This window comes from Polyodon spathula, chromosome 20 (genome assembly GCF_017654505.1).
Source record: "Polyodon spathula isolate WHYD16114869_AA chromosome 20, ASM1765450v1, whole genome shotgun sequence".
Classification (NCBI taxonomy): Eukaryota; Metazoa; Chordata; class Actinopteri; order Acipenseriformes; family Polyodontidae; genus Polyodon; species Polyodon spathula.
In genome coordinates, this window is record NC_054553.1 from 13,857,730 (window position 1) to 13,880,079 (window position 22,350).

The 22,350-nt window shown below is 40.9% G+C and overlaps 1 protein-coding gene across 1 annotated transcript in view; it reads left to right on the plus strand.

Annotated features, from left to right (window-relative positions):
• LOC121295441 (AMME syndrome candidate gene 1 protein-like) overlaps positions 1-22,350 on the plus strand; it is a 92,587-nt gene that overhangs the window by 30,232 nt on the left and 40,005 nt on the right. The window contains exon 2 of the mRNA XM_041220050.1: positions 21,782-21,892. Within this exon, the coding sequence (XP_041075984.1) occupies positions 21,782-21,892 (111 nt within the window). The remainder of the gene's footprint in view (positions 1-21,781; positions 21,893-22,350) is intronic.

Consider the following 22,350-nt stretch of genomic DNA (forward strand, 5'->3'; position numbering starts at 1 on the left):
TAGGATACAAGACAGAGCTGTGAAGTAGGGGGGCATAAGAGTAATGCAGCAGAGAGGCTTGCATGATTTATTAAAATACATTTTTAACTGCTTTGCTATGGAAAGCAGCTAACAGCATGACTACTCTGGATTCTGTAGACAAGCTGTTGTGATCCAAATGCTAACAGGATATTTAAAAGGATTCTGTTAACTCTGTTCCTTGACTGTTCTCTATTGAACTGGGGGCCTGTCCAACTACCTTGCCCTGCATTTTCTACCTACACATATAAACTTACTTTTATCAGACTGCTGGGTAGTAAAATAAGTTTTCCATACAGTATGCGTAGAGCAGATATATTAAAAGGGTTTACTTACTACTTTGGGGTCATTCTCGCTCGAGTGGACAAAATCCAGGGCAGGTGTTGTGATATAAACCAAAGTAAATGGTACCAGGGCAGGTGTCATGTGCATGCACAAGAGCTGTGTAACTCATTTATGGTATGAAAGTGTCTGAAGGTGGTAGAAATGCCCATTTTGATGACCATCAAACTATCAACTAGCAAATAAGGCTGATCGTTTTAACCTTTTGCAGTCCATTTATTCGGCGCTTGTCAGGCGCGTCAGGTCCAATTTATTTTCACATGCGCTGTTTATTTTACATGCAGCACTGTTTAAAATATTTTCTTTTCAGAGTAAAACAGGTTTAAAATGCATAGAATCGCAAAAGGACACTCGGTACTGTGTCTACAGCCAAGCCAACCCCTTGTTCACTGTATTTTTCACATACCTCTTTATAGACGTGCATACTGTTAAATCCTCTCCTGACCACTCCTCAGTAATATGATCCAAGTCATTATTTTATTACTATAACATCTCCAAAAATCTCTGCAAATGTCTGTGATATTCTTTGGGTGCTGGATGCAGAAGCAGCTACTCCCTTTGTTATGTCCATGCTATCTCTGAAGTGCGTGGGTCTGAGATACGGCCGCTTTTTTTGTTTTTTTTTCCCCCGGTTTCATTCGGCCATTGAAAGGTTTTCTTGGCTTTTTCCGGAGAAAAAATAACTAGAGACCTGTGCTTTACGTTATTTTGATGTCGGCCAGGGTCCGACATTGGACGGGAAAAGGAAAATTGTAATGTTAGACCTGGTCCAACATAGGACTGCAAATGGTTAAAGCATGCTTAAAGAGCTTTCCAACAAAAAATAATTGACACTGTTCTTGAGGCTGTTTTCATTCACGTTGGTCCATTTGACCTAGATTGACAATTTCTTTACGTCTGATAGAACGTTTGGCAACCTGAAAAGGCCTCCATGGTTTAAATGGAAAACGTGTTTGTCAGGGAGTGACTTCCTGAACGATTATCAGAGAATTCTACAGGAGAATTTCAAGCCATCCGTCCGTAAGCTGAAGCGCAGTTGGGTCATGCAGCAAGTCTACATCAGAATGGTTGAAGAATAAGAAATTTAAAGTTTTGGAATGGCCTAGTCAAAGTCCAGATCTAAACCCTGTTGGTGTTGGTGCAGGACCTGAAACAAATAGTTTATGCTTTCAAACCCACAAATGTCACTGAGTTGAAGCAGTTCTGCATGAAGGAGTGGGCCAAAATTCCTCCACGGCGCTGTGAGAGAATGATCAATAACTACAGGAAGCGTTTGGTTGCATTTATTTCTGCTAAAGGTGGCGTAACCAGTTATTGTGTCTAAGGGGGCGATTACTTTTTCACATGGGGGCATTGGGTGTTGTACAACTTTCTTTAATAAATAAATGAAATAAGTATCAAAATGTTGTGTTACTTGTTCACTCAGGGTCCCTTTTATCTAATATTAGATTTTGGTTGATCTGATAATTGTCAGAAATCTGCAAAAATGCAGAAAATCAGACAGGGGGGAAATACTTTTTCACGGTACTGTATTTCACGTTTGTATTGCTTATCCCTTTGGAGTAAAATTTTGTATTTCCTAAAACCAAGTACCTGGTAGTTTTAATACTTCCAGTGCAGTTATTTAACAAACAATTGAGAGAAGTTAACCAAAACTATATTCACACAGAAATGAAAGAAACAAGTCACTTGAGACCAGTGTAATTCATAACCTGAAAGACGCAATGTACCTTAAGGACATTGTGTATAAGCACAGTCTCCACCCCTTTTCTGGAGGCAATGCTCCTCTCTCACAACACAGCACTGTGGTGGTGTTCAGCAATTCATCCACTTCCACCCCCTGCAGTATACTGGCGAACTGGTCTGGAAGTTACTGACAGTACGGAGCCAATTTTCATGAAGCTTCTCTAAAAACTTCTGTTAGACAGGTTTGGCATCTGCTGAGCTCAGCTAAATTGATTAGTGTCTCGGATTTTGCTGGTCATTGCTAAAGTAGAAGATTCTCATGAGAACCTTTTTAGAATCTGTACAACCTGACCTTGATCATCTTTGCATAAATGCCCCCCATCCCCCTAACAATCCAGTGTAATGAGTATTTGTGAAATATTGACATTTGAGTTTGTTTATTTTACCATAAAATAAATGTAATATTAAGTCAGACCCACATGTTTTTGTGCACTTACTCATTTTATCTCATGGAATGTGCAGGAAAGGTATAATGTTTGGGTATTTTAAACTATATGCAGGATTTACACAAATGTAATTATTTACCTGGCAATGCTTGGGGCAACTATACCTGAAATGCAGATACAGTATGTATACCTTAATGTTAAACTGGGGGAATTTATTGTTTGTGCAGAATCTGCATTCCATTCCTCCACTTTGAAGATGAAAACAATGTAGTCTGTAAAGTTTTCACAATGGGACCATTACAGCTCTGCTGAACAATTCTCCTCTGAATTAGAAGGAAGTGACTCTACTCTAAATGGGTTTGAGTTTGGATTCATGCAGATTAATGTGTAACACGTATATTGAGCAAGAACTACTCACAGTAAGCCCTTTATAAAAGGTAGTCCGAGACTAATGCGAATTAGGGTTTGTTAAGCCAGCCGTAAGTGTTTTAAGGCTAGTGTCCTGGGGCCTGTTTCACAAAGCTCTTTTAAAGTTAAAAGCTAGAAGGCTGCTAAATCAAGGTACAGCATGAGGGCAGTTCTGTCTTGTTTCATGAAAGCTCTTCTACCGTTTTGCTGGAGAAAACAAATTCACATTCAAAAAGGAGAAATATGCCGCAATATTTAAATTAAGTTATTGTAGCCTGCTGCAGTGACAGAGTGTAAAAATCAATAGTTGCTTTAGGGTTCTATTCTTGGTTTATTGTTCTGTGAAGCAAGCGTGGGTACATTTAACTCCATTTTTTAAAATAATTTGCTAATGTAGATTATTCCTGTTTCGTATCTGCTCTGTCTCTTCATACTCCCACACACAACAGCAAAAAGCAGCTTGAACAGTAGCCTACATTATTTAAAACATTGGTTCTGCCAATGTTATTGTTGGCACTATGTGCCATTAGAGTGCAAAAACAAATGCCTTAATTAACCAATGCTCAGTTATCCCTGTCAGGAAAGCTTGTTTTGTAAACCTGCTGCCACATCTATATTTAACTGCTTATGTCTCCTAAACCATGTGAGATCTTCATGTTTTTCAGTCTCTGGAAACTTATTTTTCAAAATCTTACTTTACCCGTTCAATTTGACCCGTGACCTGCTGTGTTAGTCTTTTTAAATAGTAGTAGACTTTGAGTTATTTTATTAATATTAGGTAAACTGCTTCTATGATTCTTTCTCTTCTGAAAGCTCCATTCCAGGTGGTGCCTGTTTCAGTGTCACATTGTTTTAACCTTTGGACACTGTACATGCACAGCTGTTTTCCACATCCACTTCATGCATTCAGCCTGATATGCCATTCCTTACATTCAGCCTCCACCAGGGGGGGGGGGGGGGGGGGGGGGGGGGGCGTGAGGGGTGACTTATCTCCAAATTTTGGGGATCTTCTGAAGATCTTATTTATAATAGAGGTTTAAAACCCTAGAAGACTTCCACCATGAATAACATCTGTAGGATTCGGGGGGGCCTACACACACACCTTAACTATGCTGTAGGACCCCCTAGCAGGGGGGGGGGGTGGTACTTGTGTCTGGTACTTGCTGTAGGATTCGGGGGGGGGGTATGTGTCTGGTACTTGCTGTAGGATTCGGGGGGTGGGTATGTGTCTGGTACTTGCTGTAGGATTCGGGGGGTGGGTATGTGTCTGGTACTTGCTGTAGGATTCGGGGGGTGGGTATGTGTCTGGTACGTGCTGTAGGATTCGGGGGGTGGGTGTGTCTGGTACTTGCTGTAGGATTCGGGGGGTGGGTATGTGTCTGGTACTTGCTGTAGGATTCGGGGGGTCGGTATGTGTCTGGTACGTGCTGTAGGATTCGGGGGGTGGTATGTGTCTGGTACTTGCTGTAGGATTCGGGGGGTCGGTATGTGTCTGGTACTTGCTGTAGGATTCGGGGGGTGGGTATGTGTCTGGTACGTGCTGTAGGATTCGGGGGGTGGGTATGTGTCTGGTACGTGCTGTAGGATTCGGGGGGTGGGTATGTGTCTGGTACTTGCTGTAGGATTCGGGGGGTGGGTATGTGTCTGGTACTTGCTGTAGGATTCGGGGGGTGGGTATGTGTCTGGTACGTGCTGTAGGATTCGGGGGGTGGGTATGTGTCTGGTACGTGCTGTAGGATTCGGGGGGTGGGTATGTGTCTGGTACGTGCTGTAGGATTCGGGGGGTGGGTATGTGTCTGGTACGTGCTGTAGGATTCGGGGGGTGGTTATGTGTCTGGTACGTGCTGTAGGATTCGGGGGGTGGGTATGTGTCTGGTACGTGCTGTAGGATTCGGGGGGTGGTTATGTGTCTGGTACTTGCTGTAGGATTCGGGGGGTCGGTATGTGTCTGGTACGTGCTGTAGGATTCGGGGGGTGGTTATGTGTCTGGTACTTGCTGTAGGATTCGGGGGGTGGGTATGTGTCTGGTACTTGCTGTAGGATTCGGGGGGTGGGTATGTGTCTGGTACGTGCTGTAGGATTCGGGGGGTGGTTATGTGTCTGGTACGTGCTGTAGGATTCGGGGGGTGGGTATGTGTCTGGTACTTGCTGTAGGATTCGGGGGGTCGGTATGTGTTTGGTACTTGCTGTAGGATTCGGGGGGTGGGTATGTGTCTGGTACTTGCTGTAGGATTTGGAGGGGGGTGTGTGTCTGGTACTTGCTGTTGGATTAGGGGTGTGTGTGGCAAAGTGGCTAGTGGAGGGGAACAGGTATAGCGGTGATGCGATGCAGGAGTGACAGGCAGACAACAGTTTCCAGTGAAAAGGTGCTTTTATTTATAATCCAGGTCTGGTGACCGTTAAATAATAAATCCCCGGCTATACACAGCAATGTGTAATGCACGGGGATAGCAATAATATAGCACAAATAATAACAAAACGAACACACGGTCACCAGTCCTGGGTGAGTGCAGACGTGCTTGTGGTGGGTGAAGACACTGTATTTCGTGACGGTTCCGTGCAGTGGTGATCCGGATTGTGCTGACCCTGGTCGACAGCTCCGGATAGGTGAGTTAACTGTCTGGTGGTGCAAAACGCAGACAATTACAAAACAAACACAACACGCAATTCCTCTTTACAATGAGAGCTCCTCTCTCGATCCTTCTCTCTCCAAGCGTTTAACCCAAACGAAGGAGAAAACCAGCGTTACCCTGGCCCCTATATGTAATCCTGCATGATATTGAGATAAACGGTTGCAGCTGCCTTAATACTTGCAGCTGCCTCTCGTTTACCTCTCAAATCAATACGGTCTTACAACAGAGTCGCGCTTCCCTCCAGGCTGACCCACTTCCCTGACCCGGAAACGAACTGTCAGGCCAGCCCTTCCAGATACTTCTCCTCTCGTTCTTTAGCGCCCTCACAGGTTGGGAGGAAGATTCATCACCAGAACTCATCTTTCCGTCACAGTGTGGTACTTGCTGTAGGATTCTATGGCGGTGTGTGTCTGGTACTTGCTTTAAGATTCGGGGGAGGGGGTGGTACTTGCTGTAGGATTTGGGGGGGTATGTGGTACTTGCTGTAGGATTCAGTGTGTGTCTGGTACTTGCTGTAGGATTCAGTTTTTGTCTGGTACTTGCTGTAGGATTCAGTGTGTGTGCGTCTGGTACTTGCTGTAGGATTCAGTGTGTGTGCGTCTGGTACTTGCTGTAGGATTCGGGGTGTGTGCGTCTGGTACTTGCTGTAGGATTGGGGGGTGTCTGGTACTTGCTGTAGGATTGGTGTGTGTGTGTGGTACTTGCTGTAGGATTCGGGGGGTGTGCGTCTGGTACTTGCTGTAGGATTTGGGGTGTGGGGGGGCGTGTCTGGTACTTGCTGTAGGATTCAGTGTGTGTCTGGTACTTGCTGTAGGATTCAGTTTTTGTCTGGTACTTGCTGTAGGATTCAGTGTGTGTGCGTCTGGTACTTGCTGTAGGATTCAGTGTGTGTTGTCTGGTACTTGCTGTAGGATTCGGGGTGTGTGCGTCTGGTACTTGCTGTAGGATTTGGGGTGTGGGGGGGCGTGTCTGGTACTTGCTGTAGGATTCAGTGTGTGTCTGGTACTTGCTGTAGGATTCAGTTTTTGTCTGGTACTTGCTGTAGGATTCAGTGTGTGTGCGTCTGGTACTTGCTGTAGGATTCAGTGTGTGTGCGTCTGGTACTTGCTGTAGGATTCGGGGTGTGTGCGTCTGGTACTTGCTGTAGGATTGGGGGGTGTCTGGTACTTGCTGTAGGATTGGGGTGGGTGTCTGGTACTTGCTGTAGGATTCGGTGTGTGTGTGGTACTTGCTGTAGGATTCGGGGGGGGTGCGTCTGGTACTTGCTGTAGGATTTGGGGTGTGGGGGGGCGTGTCTGGTACTTGCTGTAGGATTCGGGGGTGTCTGGTACTTGCTGTAGGATTTGGTGTGTGTGTGGTACTTGCTGTAGGATTTGGGGGGAGGGGGGGCGTGTCTGGTACTTGCTGTAGGATTCGGTGGGGGATGTGTGTCTGGTACTTGCTGTAGGATTCGGGGGGTGTGTGTGGTATTTGCTATAGGATTCGGGGGGTGTGTGTGGTATTTGCTATAGGATTCGGGGTGTGTGTGTGGTATTTGCTATAGGATTCGGGGGGTGTGTGTGGTATTTGCTATAGGATTCGGTGGGGGTGGGGGGGGAGGTGGTGTGTGTCTGGTACTTGCTGTAGGATTCGGGTTGTGTGTCTGGTAGTTGCCGTACACACTATCACCAGCACTACACTATTTTCAATGTGAAAACTAGAATGGGGTTACCTTGAACTCTACCTCCTCCTGCACAAACTCCAAAATGTCTGTGTTGCTGAGTGTAGTAAATGTGTTGTAAACTGTGGAGTCTCTTCAGTAGAGCTCATTGTTGGTGGATCTAAACTCAGCTGCAGTTTTAAATTTTATAAAATAGCACCAGCCCTGGCCTTTTGCAGATTTTTTTTTTTTTTGTAAACTATAAAGACAAACTGCCCCTCCACTGTTTTTTCACTCGGTGTATATACCATTATATAATGTTATTGCTCATTAAGTACAATGCAGATTGAACATTTTTTGTTGAAACACCTGCTCAGTTTTGTGTAGAGCTGCAACGAAGGGTACATTTTGACCTTCGAAGGTTCGGAAAACATTATCGAAGGAAGGTTCGAACCTTCGATGGTACTCGTTTGCATAATTTACTGGTGACGTCACCATAGCTACTTGTTAATATTTTATTGAAAATCCTATTTTACAGGTAATCCATATAAATGGAAAGAAACATTCATATGTAGTTTAAAAATATTATATAGAACAGTGATGCAGTGATTTTAGAAAATAGGTGTTTTTTTTCAATTACTTCCTTAATTGACATTTCATTAAATGTTCATATTTTAAAGTAGGATCAGTTTACTACAAATTATCAATAATATTTTGAAAATAAATACCATTGCAATTTATAGAAATTTATACTTAAATCAGTAACATGGTTAAAATATTGTCCCAAGCTAAAGTGCCAAAATTTCAAAATCTCACCAAGAAAAATATTTCTTCAAATTGTAGATCAATTCAGCCTCCCTGATAATAAACATTGTATCTTTTTAAATAACAAATAATCAAAACATAAAAATAAATGTCAAATTAGAAATAAATTCATTTTAATTCTGAAAATATAATGTCCACAAAAATGTCAACTTGGTCACAGTTTATGGATTTCGCCAATTTAAGTAAGGAGTTTAAAAAGACAGCTACAATGTTGGGGTCCTCAGAGGTGTCCTACCTCACTGCTGATAGGAAGAAGGTGAGAGGCTTGGTAAGTTTTTCTTATTTCCTTCTTTCATATGTATGCAACATATGTAGAACCATAACATATCAACTTTCCCAGTTTGACAAAAGTTGTTTTAAAATATTCAGACTGTACAGAAAAGGCAAAGGTTATTTGTATATTTTGGTCTAACATTACAGTGAGATGGGGCCTTTTCTGTAACTGTCATTTTTTGGTGAGAAACTTGGTCGCAGTTTATCATACAAATCTGTGTCCAAGTTGGCATGGCTTGTGACTAGGGCTACAAACTACTTTTTTTAGTGGTGGTGGTGTTGTTATTAGTAGTGGAATTAGTGTTATTATTATTTAGAGTGGCACATGGTTAGCGCTGCTGCCTTACAGTTCCAGGGTCCTAGGTTCGAATGCGGCCTAGGGGTCTGTCTGTGTGGAGTTTGCATGTTCTCCCTGTGTTTTTGTGTGTGTTTTCTTCCACAGTCCAAGGTTGATTGGTCACTCTAAATTGCCCTGTGTGTGTGTGTGTGTGTGTGTGTGTGGGCCCGGCGATGGACTGGCGTCCTGCCTAGGGTGTAGTCCCTCGTCATGGGTGGAACTGTTAAAAGAACTGCAGACAGGCTTGTTAATCAGGGAGAAGACATTTTGTCACCAAGAGAATTTTGTGAGAAGGTTGGCACCCATCTGAAGTCTGTAGTCTTGCATTTCATTGAAGAAAAAAATAGTAGGAATCTGATGAACTTCCTGAGCTGGAAGCAATACCTGGAACAATGAAGATGCACCAGGTTGTATGCTCTCAAAGAACCTCTGGGCCTACCATAGCACACAGAATCTTGTTGCACTGTGTTCCCTGGCAAAAGCAAGTGTTTCAATCCCCAGGTGTCTTATGTCAGACAATGTTCAGAATTGAAGGCTCACAAAGTTCAAGGAAAAAGCAGGAGTGATTTCTTCCAGTAGTACACAGTTAGCTATGGCTTTTGGGGACTGGGTTGCAGTCGTGTACGATAGTTCTTGGTGTTTAGGGAAAATAAATGATGTTATGGTACAGTTCTTACACATCAGGGCCCTCGACCAAGTTTCTTGAGCCAACAAATGGAGATGAGTGCTACTGCCTAGTGTCTAATGTGTTAGCCAAGATACAGAACACAAGTGTATCTTCATACACCAGTGCTACATTAAGAAGTTACACAGTAACCCAAGAGGTTATGGACTATATTGAAAAGCTACACATTAAACATCTGAAAAAATCCCAAGCTAATGTCTGGTTTAAAAAAAAAAAAAAAAAAATTGACACTGAACTATTGTTTTTTAATGTTAATTTTAAATACTTAAAGTGTGTTTTTTTTTTTTTTTTTTGCATTGTGTAATTAGCAGTTTTGTTTTTGATAAAATATCAATATACATTAGATTGTTTTATGTTTTTCTTGTTGACATATTGCATTTTATTTATTTTATTCTAGTTTAAATATTGCACTTTCTTACTGTTTGTCACAGAGACGGCCGAAGTGGGCGGCGTCAGAACCAGGAAAGGTAATGAAATACACAAAACACAGGACGGATGAAATGAAATGATGAAGACGCCTGTTGGCGCCGGTTTATTACAAAATAAAAGGTTTAACAAACACGAAAACACAGGACACGGCACTCTACGCCAAAATAAATAGACAAACAAAAACAGACTACTACTAATTTCCTCCGTCTCCAATCCCGTTCTCCGCTCACCGAACACCCAACAACCAGTATGTGCCAACGTGCATCTATATATACTATTGTGCTGGGATTCAATTACCAATTAATTATTCACTTGAATCCCAGCACGTGAATTAATAAAGTGCAATTCCCCGTGCTCACATATTATTACATTTTACTTGCACGTGAAGTGCTGTGCAATCCTTGTGCCTAAATACAAATATACATTTTAAAACACTCGTGTTACACAGACCCGTTTATATCCCGTGTACCAATGACTATACACCAACATTTAAACACACCACACGCAACACATAACAGATAATATACACAGGGGCGGGCACTTTGTTACATATACCCCCTCCTGTGCAAAGCACACATGGCCTCAATGGCCACCTCCCCCCTTAAAAGCCCAAAAGTCCCGCCCAAAGTCCTTGGCCAGGACCAGAGGCTTCCAGGGGCCCACAGGTCGTAATGCTGTCAGCAGGGTAGCATTCTCCTGCCAGGGTAGTCCTAGCAGCGGAAAGGCTGCTTGGGGTGTGGTCTCCTGACCTTCCCCCTCCTTCGGCGCCGGCAGCTCCCCTTGGTGGGGCTTCAACCACCGTTCTTCCTGCAGGGAAGAAACTGCAGAGGGAGCAGGTCTCCGGACCTCCCCCACGATCTCCGGCGGCGAAACTGCTGCTGGGGTTGGCGGTCTCCAGACCTCCTCCCCCTTCTCCGGCAGCGAAACTGCTGCTGGGGTTGGCGGTCTCCAGACCTCCTCCCCCTCCTCCGGCAGCGAAACTGCTGCTGGGGTTGGCGGTCTCCAGACCTCCTCCCCCTTCTCCGGCAGCGAAACTGCTGCTGGGGTTGGCGGTCTCCAGACCTCCTCCCCCTTCTCCGGCAGCGAAACTGCTGCTGGGGTTGGCGGTCTCCAGACCTCCTCCCCCTTCTCCGGCAGCGAAACTGCTGCTGGGGTTGGCGGTCTCCAGACCTCCTCCCCCTTCTTCGTGGCCGGCAGCTCCCCTTCGTGGGGTTCCGGCCACAGTACTTCCGGCTGTGATGCGGAGCGGCGGGCAACCCCAGGCGATGCAGAGCGGCGGGCAACCCCAGGCGATGCAGAGCGGCGGGCAACCCCAGGCGATGCAGAGCGGCGGGCAACCCCAGGCGATGCAGAGCGGCGGGCAACCCCAGGCGATGCAGAGCGGCGGGCAACCCCAGGCGATGCAGAGCGGCGGGCAACCCCAGGCGATGCAGAGCGGCGGGCAACCCCAGGCGATGCAGAGCGGCGGGCAACCCCAGGCGATGCAGAGGCATCCTTGGGCGAAGCGAGGCTGGCATCCTTGGGCGAAGCGAGGCTGGCATCCTTGGGCGAAGCGAGGCTGGCATCCTTGGGCGAAGCGAGGCTGGCATCCTTGGGCGAAGCGAGGCTGGCATCCTTGGGCGAAGCGAGGCTGGCATCCTTGGGCGAAGCGAGGCTGGCATCCTTGGGCGAAGCGAGGCTGGCATCCTTGGGCGAAGCGAGGCTGGCAGTCAGGACAAGCTGGGGTGCGGGTGTTGGCCCTCTTTTCGGCCACTGCAGCCGGGAGGTTCTTCCCCGTGCTTCCCTCAGCAGCCTATGCAAGGGCTGCTGAGGACCGCCAGCACCCCGAGGGGGTATATGTGACAAAGTGCCCGCCCCTGTGTGTATTATCTGTTATGTGTTGCGTGTGGTGTGTTTCAATGTTGGTGTATAGACATTGGTACACGGGATATAAATGGGTCTGTGTAACACGAGTGTTTAAAATGTATATGTGTATTTAGGCACGAGGATTGCACAGCACTTCACGTGCAGGTAAAATGTAATAATATGTGAGCACGAATTCACGTGCTGGGATTCAAGTGAATAATTAATTGGTAATTGAATCCCAGCACAATAGTATATATAGATGCACGTTGGCACATACTGGTGGTTGGGTGTTCGGTGAGCGGAGAACGGGATTGGAGACGGAGGAAATAAGAATAGTAGTCAATATGACAAAACAAAGTAAGTATACATACAACCGCAATCTCAAGGTTATCAGGCCACAAAAAGCACTAACAAAAATTTGGAAAATAAACATTGCAATTTTGCCGACGGTTGTTCCAGCAGTAGTAAAGTAACGTATGCAGGACACAATACATATAATGGACCTATCCCAAGACTGACACCACGTGTCACAGAGACGGCCGAAGTGGGCGGCGTCAGAACCAGGAAAGGTAATGAAATATACAAAACACAGGACGGATGAAATGAAATGATGAAGACGCCTGTTGGCGCCGGTTTATTACAAAATAAAAGGTTTAAACAAACACGAAAAACACAGGACACGGCACTCTACGCCAAAATAAATAGACAAACAAAAAACAGACTACTACTACTAATTTCCTCCGTCTCCAATCCCGTTCTCCGCTCACCGAACACCCAACAACCAGTATGTGCCAACGTGCATCTATATATACTATTGTGCTGGGATTCAATTACCAATTAATTATTCACTTGAATCCCAGCACGTGAATTAATAAAGTGCAATTCCCCGTGCTCACATATTACATTTTACTTGCACGTGAAGTGCTGTGCAATCCTCGTGCCTAAATACACATATACATTTTTAAACATTTAAAAAAGTATTCCATTTGGTAAATACATATTTTTGTTTTTTAATTATATATTGTTTATTTGAAAGTCATTAAAGTTTCAAAGAGTACTAGTCACTAGTCAATTATTCTTCTCAACTTGGTCACAGTATTGTCACAAGATTAAATTGCAAAATAAAAATAAAACTGCTCAACATTTTTTTCTCATTGTTCAGTGTTATGTTTATCCACTATATTAAAGAGCATCAGTAGCATAGTTTAAAAAAATATATATATTTTTGTAAAATCAAACAAAAAATACCAACGTATTGTACTTGTCTCCATTTAATTGTGTACATTTCTAGGCAGAAAATAGAAAAAAATAATATATTTTTTACATTGACAAGATTCGATGGTAAAGTCTTCACAAACAACTATAAAAATGGTTTGAATAATAATTTGTATTTAAATGTTTTTGTGTGACCAAGTTGACATTTCTTGAGGGACCACAAGGTTTATCTTGTTGCCACAGCAACACAAATTTGGTGGGAGCTTTGCAACTTCAGTTCCTTGTACTCTAGCAGTAGTAAAACATTTTGGGACCAAACACTAGACACTGCATTGGAAAAAAAAAAAAAGAAAAATCCCAATTTTCTGAAATCACTAAATCATGTTTTTATAATTAATACAATGACTTTTGTTTACGTAATATGCATTATACAAATCAAAAGGTCGAATTTTACTTGAGTGACATTCAGTGTGTCATTTTATAGTATTATTGTCAAACAGTTTCTGTTACCTGGGGGGAAAAAAAAAAACCCCCAAAACTATAAAACAGTGTGTTTGAACCTGTGAAGGTTTACAATACAGCCCTAGTTTTGTGCTGTTATTTATTCCCCCTCCCCACCCATGATAAAAACAGTTAGTAGGTTTGCATGGTTGGTCAGAGCTTTAACAGTTACCAAGAATTTTTTGCCTTGTTACGATCGGTGCTTATTCTTTTCCCTTGCCCCTCAACTTTCCAAAGCAAGATGCCTGTGTTTACAGTATAATCGGAAATCTCGAAAAACTACTCACTTCTAAATCTTTTGTAGTCATTTTTGTATTACTTTAGTATAAATACATGTTAATTTGGATACGTATGTTGTTTTTTTCTGACTATGTGAACGAAAAGACACACATTTCCCATTTTCCCACTGGAAATAGTGATATTTTGAAATATCACTGTCCTGGTCACAAAAGCAAAGTTTGTGGGGAATAATAGCCATTTTCTATTCTTTTGAGGCATAAGCAATTAGTAAATAACACTTACTACCCAGGAACAAAAAAAAAATAAAAAAATAAAAAATTGTTACACGGTGTTATCACAAAGCATCTGGTTCTGTCAGTAGGTAATTAGGATGTTGATATGGGGAGGCAGGAAGATTAAGATTATCAGAAATTTGCTACTCCCATTGCAGTTAGCGGCCTTGTTATACTAACAATGTTTTTCACACTAGGCTCAGGCATTTTGCAGTAAAGGGAGAGACCACATGGCCAGACTTGCTACGGTTTGTTTTCACAGCAGACCAAAGAATGAAACTGATCCTGAAATAGTGTTTTTGACAAAGTACAGACAGATAAAGCAATATCTGCATCCACACTGGACCTGGTGCAGCACTTGTTTACGCAGCTGCATTCCTAGCGTGGAGTGAACCATGTCGGCAGTAATAGTACTAATTTGATATTGGGGGAGAAAGATGTTTTCTTCTAATTGGATAGTTGGGAGAGAATGAATATACTGGTAAAAGTTAGTCATGGAAAAGTGCACAGCACTTCTGCGTTGGGTAAACTCTTACTAGTGTGTGTAGAAATATCTCTTGGTTTAGTATTTGTTTTTGTGCTCAGTAAATATCGTAGTATTTATGTACTGTTGGCATGTTTCTGCACTACTGCAGTTCGCTGTACTACAGTATGTGGGAGAATGTAAACAGTATTATGGGGTTGTGGCAAATTGGTTTGCAGTGTACAGGTGTAGGAGTGATGCGGTGCATAATTAACAGACAGAGACTTGTAATTCAGTTGGAAAGTGGTGGTTTTATTTTTATAATAATGGGTCTAGTGACCATATAATAATCCCTGGCAATACGCAACAATGTTTACTGCAAGGGGTAAATAACAACAGGTTCGCAGTCCCAAACAATACATGTTTCTTTCCCACAATATACTAACACGGTCACCAGTCCTGGGGGCGTGCAGTAGTGCTTTCTTAATCTGTTTTTTAATTTGCCACGATCCTCGGATGTTATGATTATTGCCACAATCATTGGCGAACTCAGTTTGTTTGTAAGTTTGGTACCGATACTATGTGCAGGTTTTCAATGCTTCATTTCTGGTGGCAATTAAATCTTAATTCACACAGAACTACCAGAAACACAAATGATAAGCTTAATGTTGATTTTAAACCCTTCCGTCTCTGTGGGTCTAGTTATGCCATGGTTTCATTTTGTAATCTGGTTATTTTACAGCGGACGTGTGTTTGGTCGAAATAAAAGTGCATTTTATAGTAGCTGAAATTATAATTGATTTATTCCTGAAAACCTTTGCCACCCCCCAAACCCCCTCACCTCGTTTATCTTGCCCATGCCCCACAAGCTTTTAGAAAGGCTGTGGCGACGTAGACTGCAAGCATAATTACATGCCCATGATTTATTTAGTGTTCCTATGTAGTAATTTCATATGATAATGTACTGTGGGTGGGTGGTTGTCATCACAGCACGATACATTCCCAAAGGTTGGCACAGCAAAACAAGTTTGAGAACCCCTGGTTCGACCATCAACATAAGAGACTGCACATCTACAGCAGAACATCCCAGAGAGCCTGAGCGGTTTGGATCCCCTCCAGTTGAGCGTGACAGCTCATTTCTAGCAGGGTCCTGGCTTCCCCATTGGTACAGCTGGGTGGGACTGAGGGGTTTGTGCAGGTTCACACAGTCAGTGGCTTGGCTGAGATTGCTCTGTCTGGGATCCAGATAATTATTGTAAGGATTGTGCTGTGGCATCTGTCCAAGTGAGGCTGCAGATTATTTCCAGCTGGTTTGCACTGGCTTCATGGCTGATTGTCGGGTTAAAGATTGTTTTACAATGTAGGTCAGGGCTAGTTTGGAGTTTCTTAATGTATTATTATAATAATGTTTTATTATAATTTTTGATGTAAAAATTGCTCTTGCCTTTTTAATGTTTCATTTTTAGACATTAATAAGCAGATCCAACATTCTAAAGGCATTATTTTGGATTTATCTGATTTTACAGAAAATGTGATTGATCAGGAACATAATTCTTCACCAATATATTTGTACCCGTTTGTAGAGAACTGCCTCTCCACCAGTGATGAGGCTTGGTAATGATGTTATCCAGACCAGTGGTTCTCTGTAATGTATTCTTAAGAGTGCAGTAGCTAATTCCATCCATAAATTCACTGTTTGGTGACAGAAGTTTAAAAAGAGAATAAAAGCCAAACAAGTATTGTTTTTAATATTGATGTGTTGTAGAGAATGTGTATGAAACAGAGTATGCTGATTTATACACGGTTGACTGATGCTCTGACAAAGTATTTAATGGAGGAAATGTACCTTCCACCCTCCCTAGCATATGTTTCTAGCATTATGTATATATAGCACTGTGTTCTGCCTTCGTTCTGAGCAATGTAATGGCTTTTATTACTTTTTGAAAAACTAATATTTAAATTGAGCGAATGTCCGAACGACAAAATCCTGTTAGTCCCAAAACTAGTATTTCCGGCATCATTTAGTATGTTTCAGAACATATCAGTCCTACCGCCTCAGTTCACCTCAGTTTGATGCTGACTCTGTGATTTCTGTATGTTTGACCTGCTTTAAAGATTATTTGTAATCTCTGTGGTGAAAAAAGCTGATTAGGCTGGATTTTTTTTTTTAATGTTGTGGTCTGATATAAAAAGCATTTAACTGTGTGCGTAGTTTCGATATTTGATTTTCATTGCAGATTTACTGAGCTTTGCAAGGATGTGGATGAGTATGTAAATGTAACAGGGAGGTGTATGTTTCACGTGTCTTTTTGTTTTGTTTTTGTAAGCAGTCCCATTTAGATTTTGTTTGCTTTTGGAGGTGTATGCTTGGTTGTGGAATTAAGAATTGTTAAGACTAATACATTACTTTGAGAAGTGTATGCTAAGGTTGTGCAGATATTGTAATTTTCATGCCGTGACGATGATATAAAAAATATCGCGATATTCAATACCGTCATTTTTGAGGCCCCAACACCAGGTGTAGATTTGAGAACGTAAGCCTCGACAACATACCCACCGCCAGCCCACCAAAAAACACATGCAAAGTCAAAACCATGCCCCCCCCCAAAAAAAAACACGCAAATTCAAAACCATGCCCCCCCAAAAAACACGCAAAGTCAAAACCATGTGCCCCCCGCTAAAAAAATAAAATAACACATGTAAAGTCAAAACCATGTGCCCCCCTAAAAAACTAAAATAGAATAACACACGCAGTCAAAACCATGTGCCCCCCCCCCCAAAAAAAAATACAATAGTTCTTATAAAAATAAAAAATAAAAAAAAAAACAAAAAATAAAAAAAAAAAATAAAAAAAAACAAAAACAAAAAAAAAAAAAAAAAAAAAATAAGATAAATTAAAAAAAAAAAAAAAATAAAGAAAACAAAAAAAAAAAAAAAAAACAAAAAAAATAAAAAAACAAAAAATAAAAAACAAAAAAAAAAAAAAAAAAAATACAAAAAAAAAACTAAAATAACCCTATAAAAACCATGTGCCCCCTCCCTAAAAAAATAATAAAATAAAATAACGGCCAAGTCAAAATTGAAGCACATCAACAAATGGAAAGGAAAATCAAATGAACATAAGTGTTAAAAACGAGCCCATTTAATGTCCGTTTTAACCAATTTAGCATGATTGCATTGTATCTAGCTGACAGTTGTTAAACATACAGTACACCCTCGCTATAACGGCCTTCATTAAAACGAACATAATAATAATAATAATATTGTAACATATACTATGTGAGGTCTGTGAAGTGTAGGAACACTTGGGAGTAGGAGCGGCTGTGCGTCACGTCGGTTGAACAGCTAATGGGGGACAGGCATAGACCACAGGAGCTGCTGGTGATTGGCCGTGAAGTGGGACAAGGCGGGACTAGCTGGGTCTAAAAACAGGGGAAGTGTTTGTTGTTGTTGTGAAGCGTAGAGAAGCGAATAAACAGATAGAGTAGTTCCACAGCGACATGTTAATTGTTAGTTAACCATTGGCAGATTATCTTTGATCATGTGTTAGTGTAATAAATATCGTGTTTGGCCCTGAATCGAGTGAAGGCTTATTCTTACAGCGTTAAGGATTTTTGTTTCAAAACGCACACACTCTCAACATCTCGGTCTGTACGCACAGGATGCCACCTCACAGTGAGGTCAACTCTTTTGTCTTAAGATTGTGTATGTAACTATGCCTCCAAAACTAACATCATTTTATGTTGCAGCAAATCTGGAAACTATATTGATCTTTTAAAAAAATGAGTAACAGAGGCATAGCTCTGTCATGAATATAGGTTGTCAAAAAGCTCTTATTTTTTGGCATGCATTTGGCTTTATGTACTGCGTTTTAATTCTTTAACAAATTAGATGAAGGCGAAATACTGAATACATGAAACGAACAGGCACATTTAATTCTACTTTTATTCACAGTCTCATCATTATCTTAACAGTTTATCGTTAATTTTGATGCACACATTTATTGTTTCAATCAACATGCTGCAAGCATGTTTAGACTGAACTTTTTATTTATTTTGAATGACATGTCAGATGCTTTTTTTTTTGTATTTTTTTTGTGTAGTTTTGTATTATAAAGTGAAGACAATGCTGAGTTTTTCCATTCTGGTTTGAGTCATGGCTGTTGCTAGGTGTTTGTTTCTCAGTTTGTAGAAAGAGCCTGTTCTCAATACGGCAGCACTGTGAGTATTGTGCTCTTGTTTCTAGGATGTCGTTGGATTGACTTATTGCTCGTTTGCTAATGTCTTTCACAGTTGTTTGTTTTGCCAAGGTTACCGCTACAAGATTAAAAGCTATTAATCGTAATGCAGCATTGCACAGACTTTGGTGCAGATTAAACTGAGATGACTTCATGGATCATGTTGGGCAGCAGCAGAGGGGGTGGCTGGACTGATTGCTCTGTATGCAGGTCCTAGTTTTATTATTCTCCAGTGTTTCTTCTTGGGTCAGTGTTTTTCAGAACAGAAGATTGTTACCTCTCAAGCCCACGTTGAAAATATTAGCTTTTGTACAGTACCTGTTTATGAAATGTTAATGGGAGAAAAGAAGATATTAGTGCATATGTCACAGGGATTGGAATATGACTACATGCTTAACTAGCCACAGTGTATAGGTAGCAAGCTCAGGCCTGTCTTAATAAACACATAGTAAAACCACAAATGGATCAAACTTCTATGCAGTAGGAGTCTTATTTATTTCCATCCTGTTAGTAGCAGATTTTGCGTCCAGAAAGCTTCAAGAAGGGAGTAAACTTGTGAGCCTGCAGCTGTTAACTTAATGTAATGTAAATAAACTGGTAAGCCCACAGTCTGTGTTCTGATGAATTCTGAACTATTGATGGTACTGTTGTAAACACTGACTAGAGCAAAATTGAACATGATTGTGGGACGCTGACAGGGTAGCCGCGGGTTGACTAGGTACCCAGCCCAGGTCTGAAAGCTCACAGATACTCAGAGGTCGGTACTCACTGAGGCGTGGTTTCTATTAGCACAAAAGTACATAAAATATTTTAACAAAAACACTGTTCTCACAACAAAAATAAAAGGGTTAAACCAAATAAGTATCGAACACAAAATTCAAGCAAATACCATGCTGGTCTGCCGAGCACTAAGTAGCAATCGCATTCTTTCTTTTCGTTTTTGCTTTTTCTCCCGTCTCAATCTCACGTTTCTCCTCTTGAACTCCCACACTGAGCTCGGAAAGCGGCAGGCTTATTATATACTGGTGACAATCTACAGAACAGCAACAAATGAATCAATGAATTAATCTGGAGATGGGCTTCTAACACCATCTATGCTGCCATACAGTAACAAAACAATGTCGTATTTTTAAGTAGGGATGTGCTTTTGCTACATTTTTATGAATGTTTAAATACTATGCAGGTGTCAGCGTTTAAACCATATCTACATACTCTTATGTTACATTATGATGTATACTGTCAGCCCTGGTTAGTATTTTCCACGGAAAGAATCCCTAATTAAGCAAATAACGTTTTAATATCGCAAAAACTGATCTACAGCAAAAAAACAAAAAACACACACACACCAAAGTATATATTGAAATTAGTGGTATTACTCGATTCTAATTTTTTATCAGTTAATTTATGGGTATAAGTTGATTATTGGTAGATTAATCTGTGCACATTTGTAATAAAGGTAACAATCTTATCCCTGCTGTCCTGCATGCAATACTAACAAATCTAAATCTTAAAATAAATAAATAAATAAATAAAAAATAGGAATTTGGTCTCTTTTAAAAAGCATTTATTTTATTATTTCTTAGTAAATGTCTCTCTCTGTGTATTTGTACTGCGCTTTTGATGTACCTGGACCTACGGGCACAAAGTGAATAAACTGACCTTTTTTTTTAATTTATATTATATTCAAAGAACAAAACCAATAATAATAATTTAAAAAAACACAACTAACACATGTTACAGAAACTGTCAAATGCACAGATTCCAATAAATACATTGTTATGTTAACTGTACCGCAAACGACAAATCCATTTTTATTTTTTTTTTATATCCCCTTCTGTTGACAAATTACATAGCTATAAAGGACTTGTTTTTTTAAACAAATGATTTGCATAAAAGTGTACTGGTAAATTAAAGCCTATACATAATTAAATTACACTGATATGTTCTGTGAATTAATATTTGGGGGAAACAAACAACTTTTAAAATCTTGTAATACGTATTCGCAGTCGCCATCTAGCACGTTCTGTTTATTCTGGCTGTTTGCTTTTTACTGCATTTAGTAATTCTGAATGTTTTCATTTCAAATAATGAAGCACTGAACTTGTGTTTTAGTGGTACAGCAATTTTGTTTGGTATAGTAATTTTACGTACAACGGTTTTCTCGTCCGGTTCCTCAAAATAATTCCAAACGTGACTTTGTCGTCTTTGTTTGTTTTGATATGCAATTTTATAAAATATATAACAAACGTAAGAAAAAAACACATTTCTTGCACTATGTGGACTCAACCATACTAAGCCCACTACAGCGTGAACACACACTGTACCAATGAAGCGCTAGATCGACCGAGAATAAAACCCGCCCAAATGTCAATCTTTCTGTTGCACCAGTTATGAAGACCTCTTTCTTTTTGTAAAACCTCTTTCTTTTTGTAATATCCGCCGTTTCTGTTGCATCACAGAAGTTGGAAACGTGACGGGCTGCTCTATACGATGATAAATTACTAAAATGATTTTTTTTTTTTTTTTTTTATATAAAGTGTTTTGGTGAAATTTGTGACGTGGCCAGTTATACGTCCTAGTATATTCAATGTTTAACCACTTCTTTGGTTTATACGTTTTAAACTTTTCAAATTCCCATCCCTATTTTTAAGTTAACACAAAATGCATTTAGTCGTACATTTTTAAATCATAATACGCTGTTAAAACTAAACACAAAATACTTTTTAAATAGCACAAAATAAACACCCATTTTAAAATAAACAATACATTTTCCCCATCAGTAATACATTTATTTACATGGAGGGCTTCGCCCTACCCGTTTTAATTGTGTGCAGGGCTTTTCCACAGCCCGGCCACAGGCACACAGTCTACAGCTTTACTATTGATGTTCAATGTTTAGGTATTTGAACACATGCATTACCTACTAACCATTTCTAAGCTGTCCACTTACAACTTTGACCTAGGGATTTGCCTAATCCAACGAGTGACACCGATGTGGGCCTACAGGATAACACTGTCTCATCTGGTCAACGCAGAATGCTGCATTTCGGGACTGGTACTTAAACCAATAAGGACACCGTGATGCAGTGACTTGCATTTTGTATTTTTCTGTCATTGTGTTCCTCGTGGTGTTCTTTGTCATTACCTAGCTGTCATCTTACTCGGTAGATCAGTCAAAAGCTATGAACCACATGTTGGAATAATGCAATCTTACTGACCTTTTCATTTGATTATGATTTATCTAGCTATCTATTTATTAATTTAATTTATTTTTTTTTTTTTACCAGCCCGCTGTTTGTCACGTGGAAGATTGGTCGTGATAAGCGATTGAGGGGTTGTATAGGTACTTTTTCTGCCATGAACCTGCACTCTGGACTCAGGGAGTACACACTTACCAGGTAAGAACTTGCCAACTGCTGTATCATTGTCTTCTGTTTTTATACTGAGGCTGTAAAATAAATAAATAAATAATTTGAATGCCTGAACAGTAAAGAAACATTTACATATTTTAATTGGTGCCATTATGTCCAATATTTTGATGCATTTTATACCACTGTAAATATATAAATGGTTAATAACTGTTTCCACCAGAGGTTAAATGTTTTAACATAGTTTTACTCTATCACTAATGTTTTGAAACAAGTTGCATGCTTGAACACAACCCAGCTGGTGTTAGTTTAGTGCATAGACAGGCTTCCTGCACTCTCATTCTGCTGGAGCTGTGACTGTAATCTGATTATACTGTCAAACGGCACTGTCAAAAAACAATGAGGAACAGTTTTCAGAGTCTGTGAGAGACAATCATTAAACTCTTTGCATTTATGTAGTCCTGTGTTCTCATTTCAAAATTCAGCAT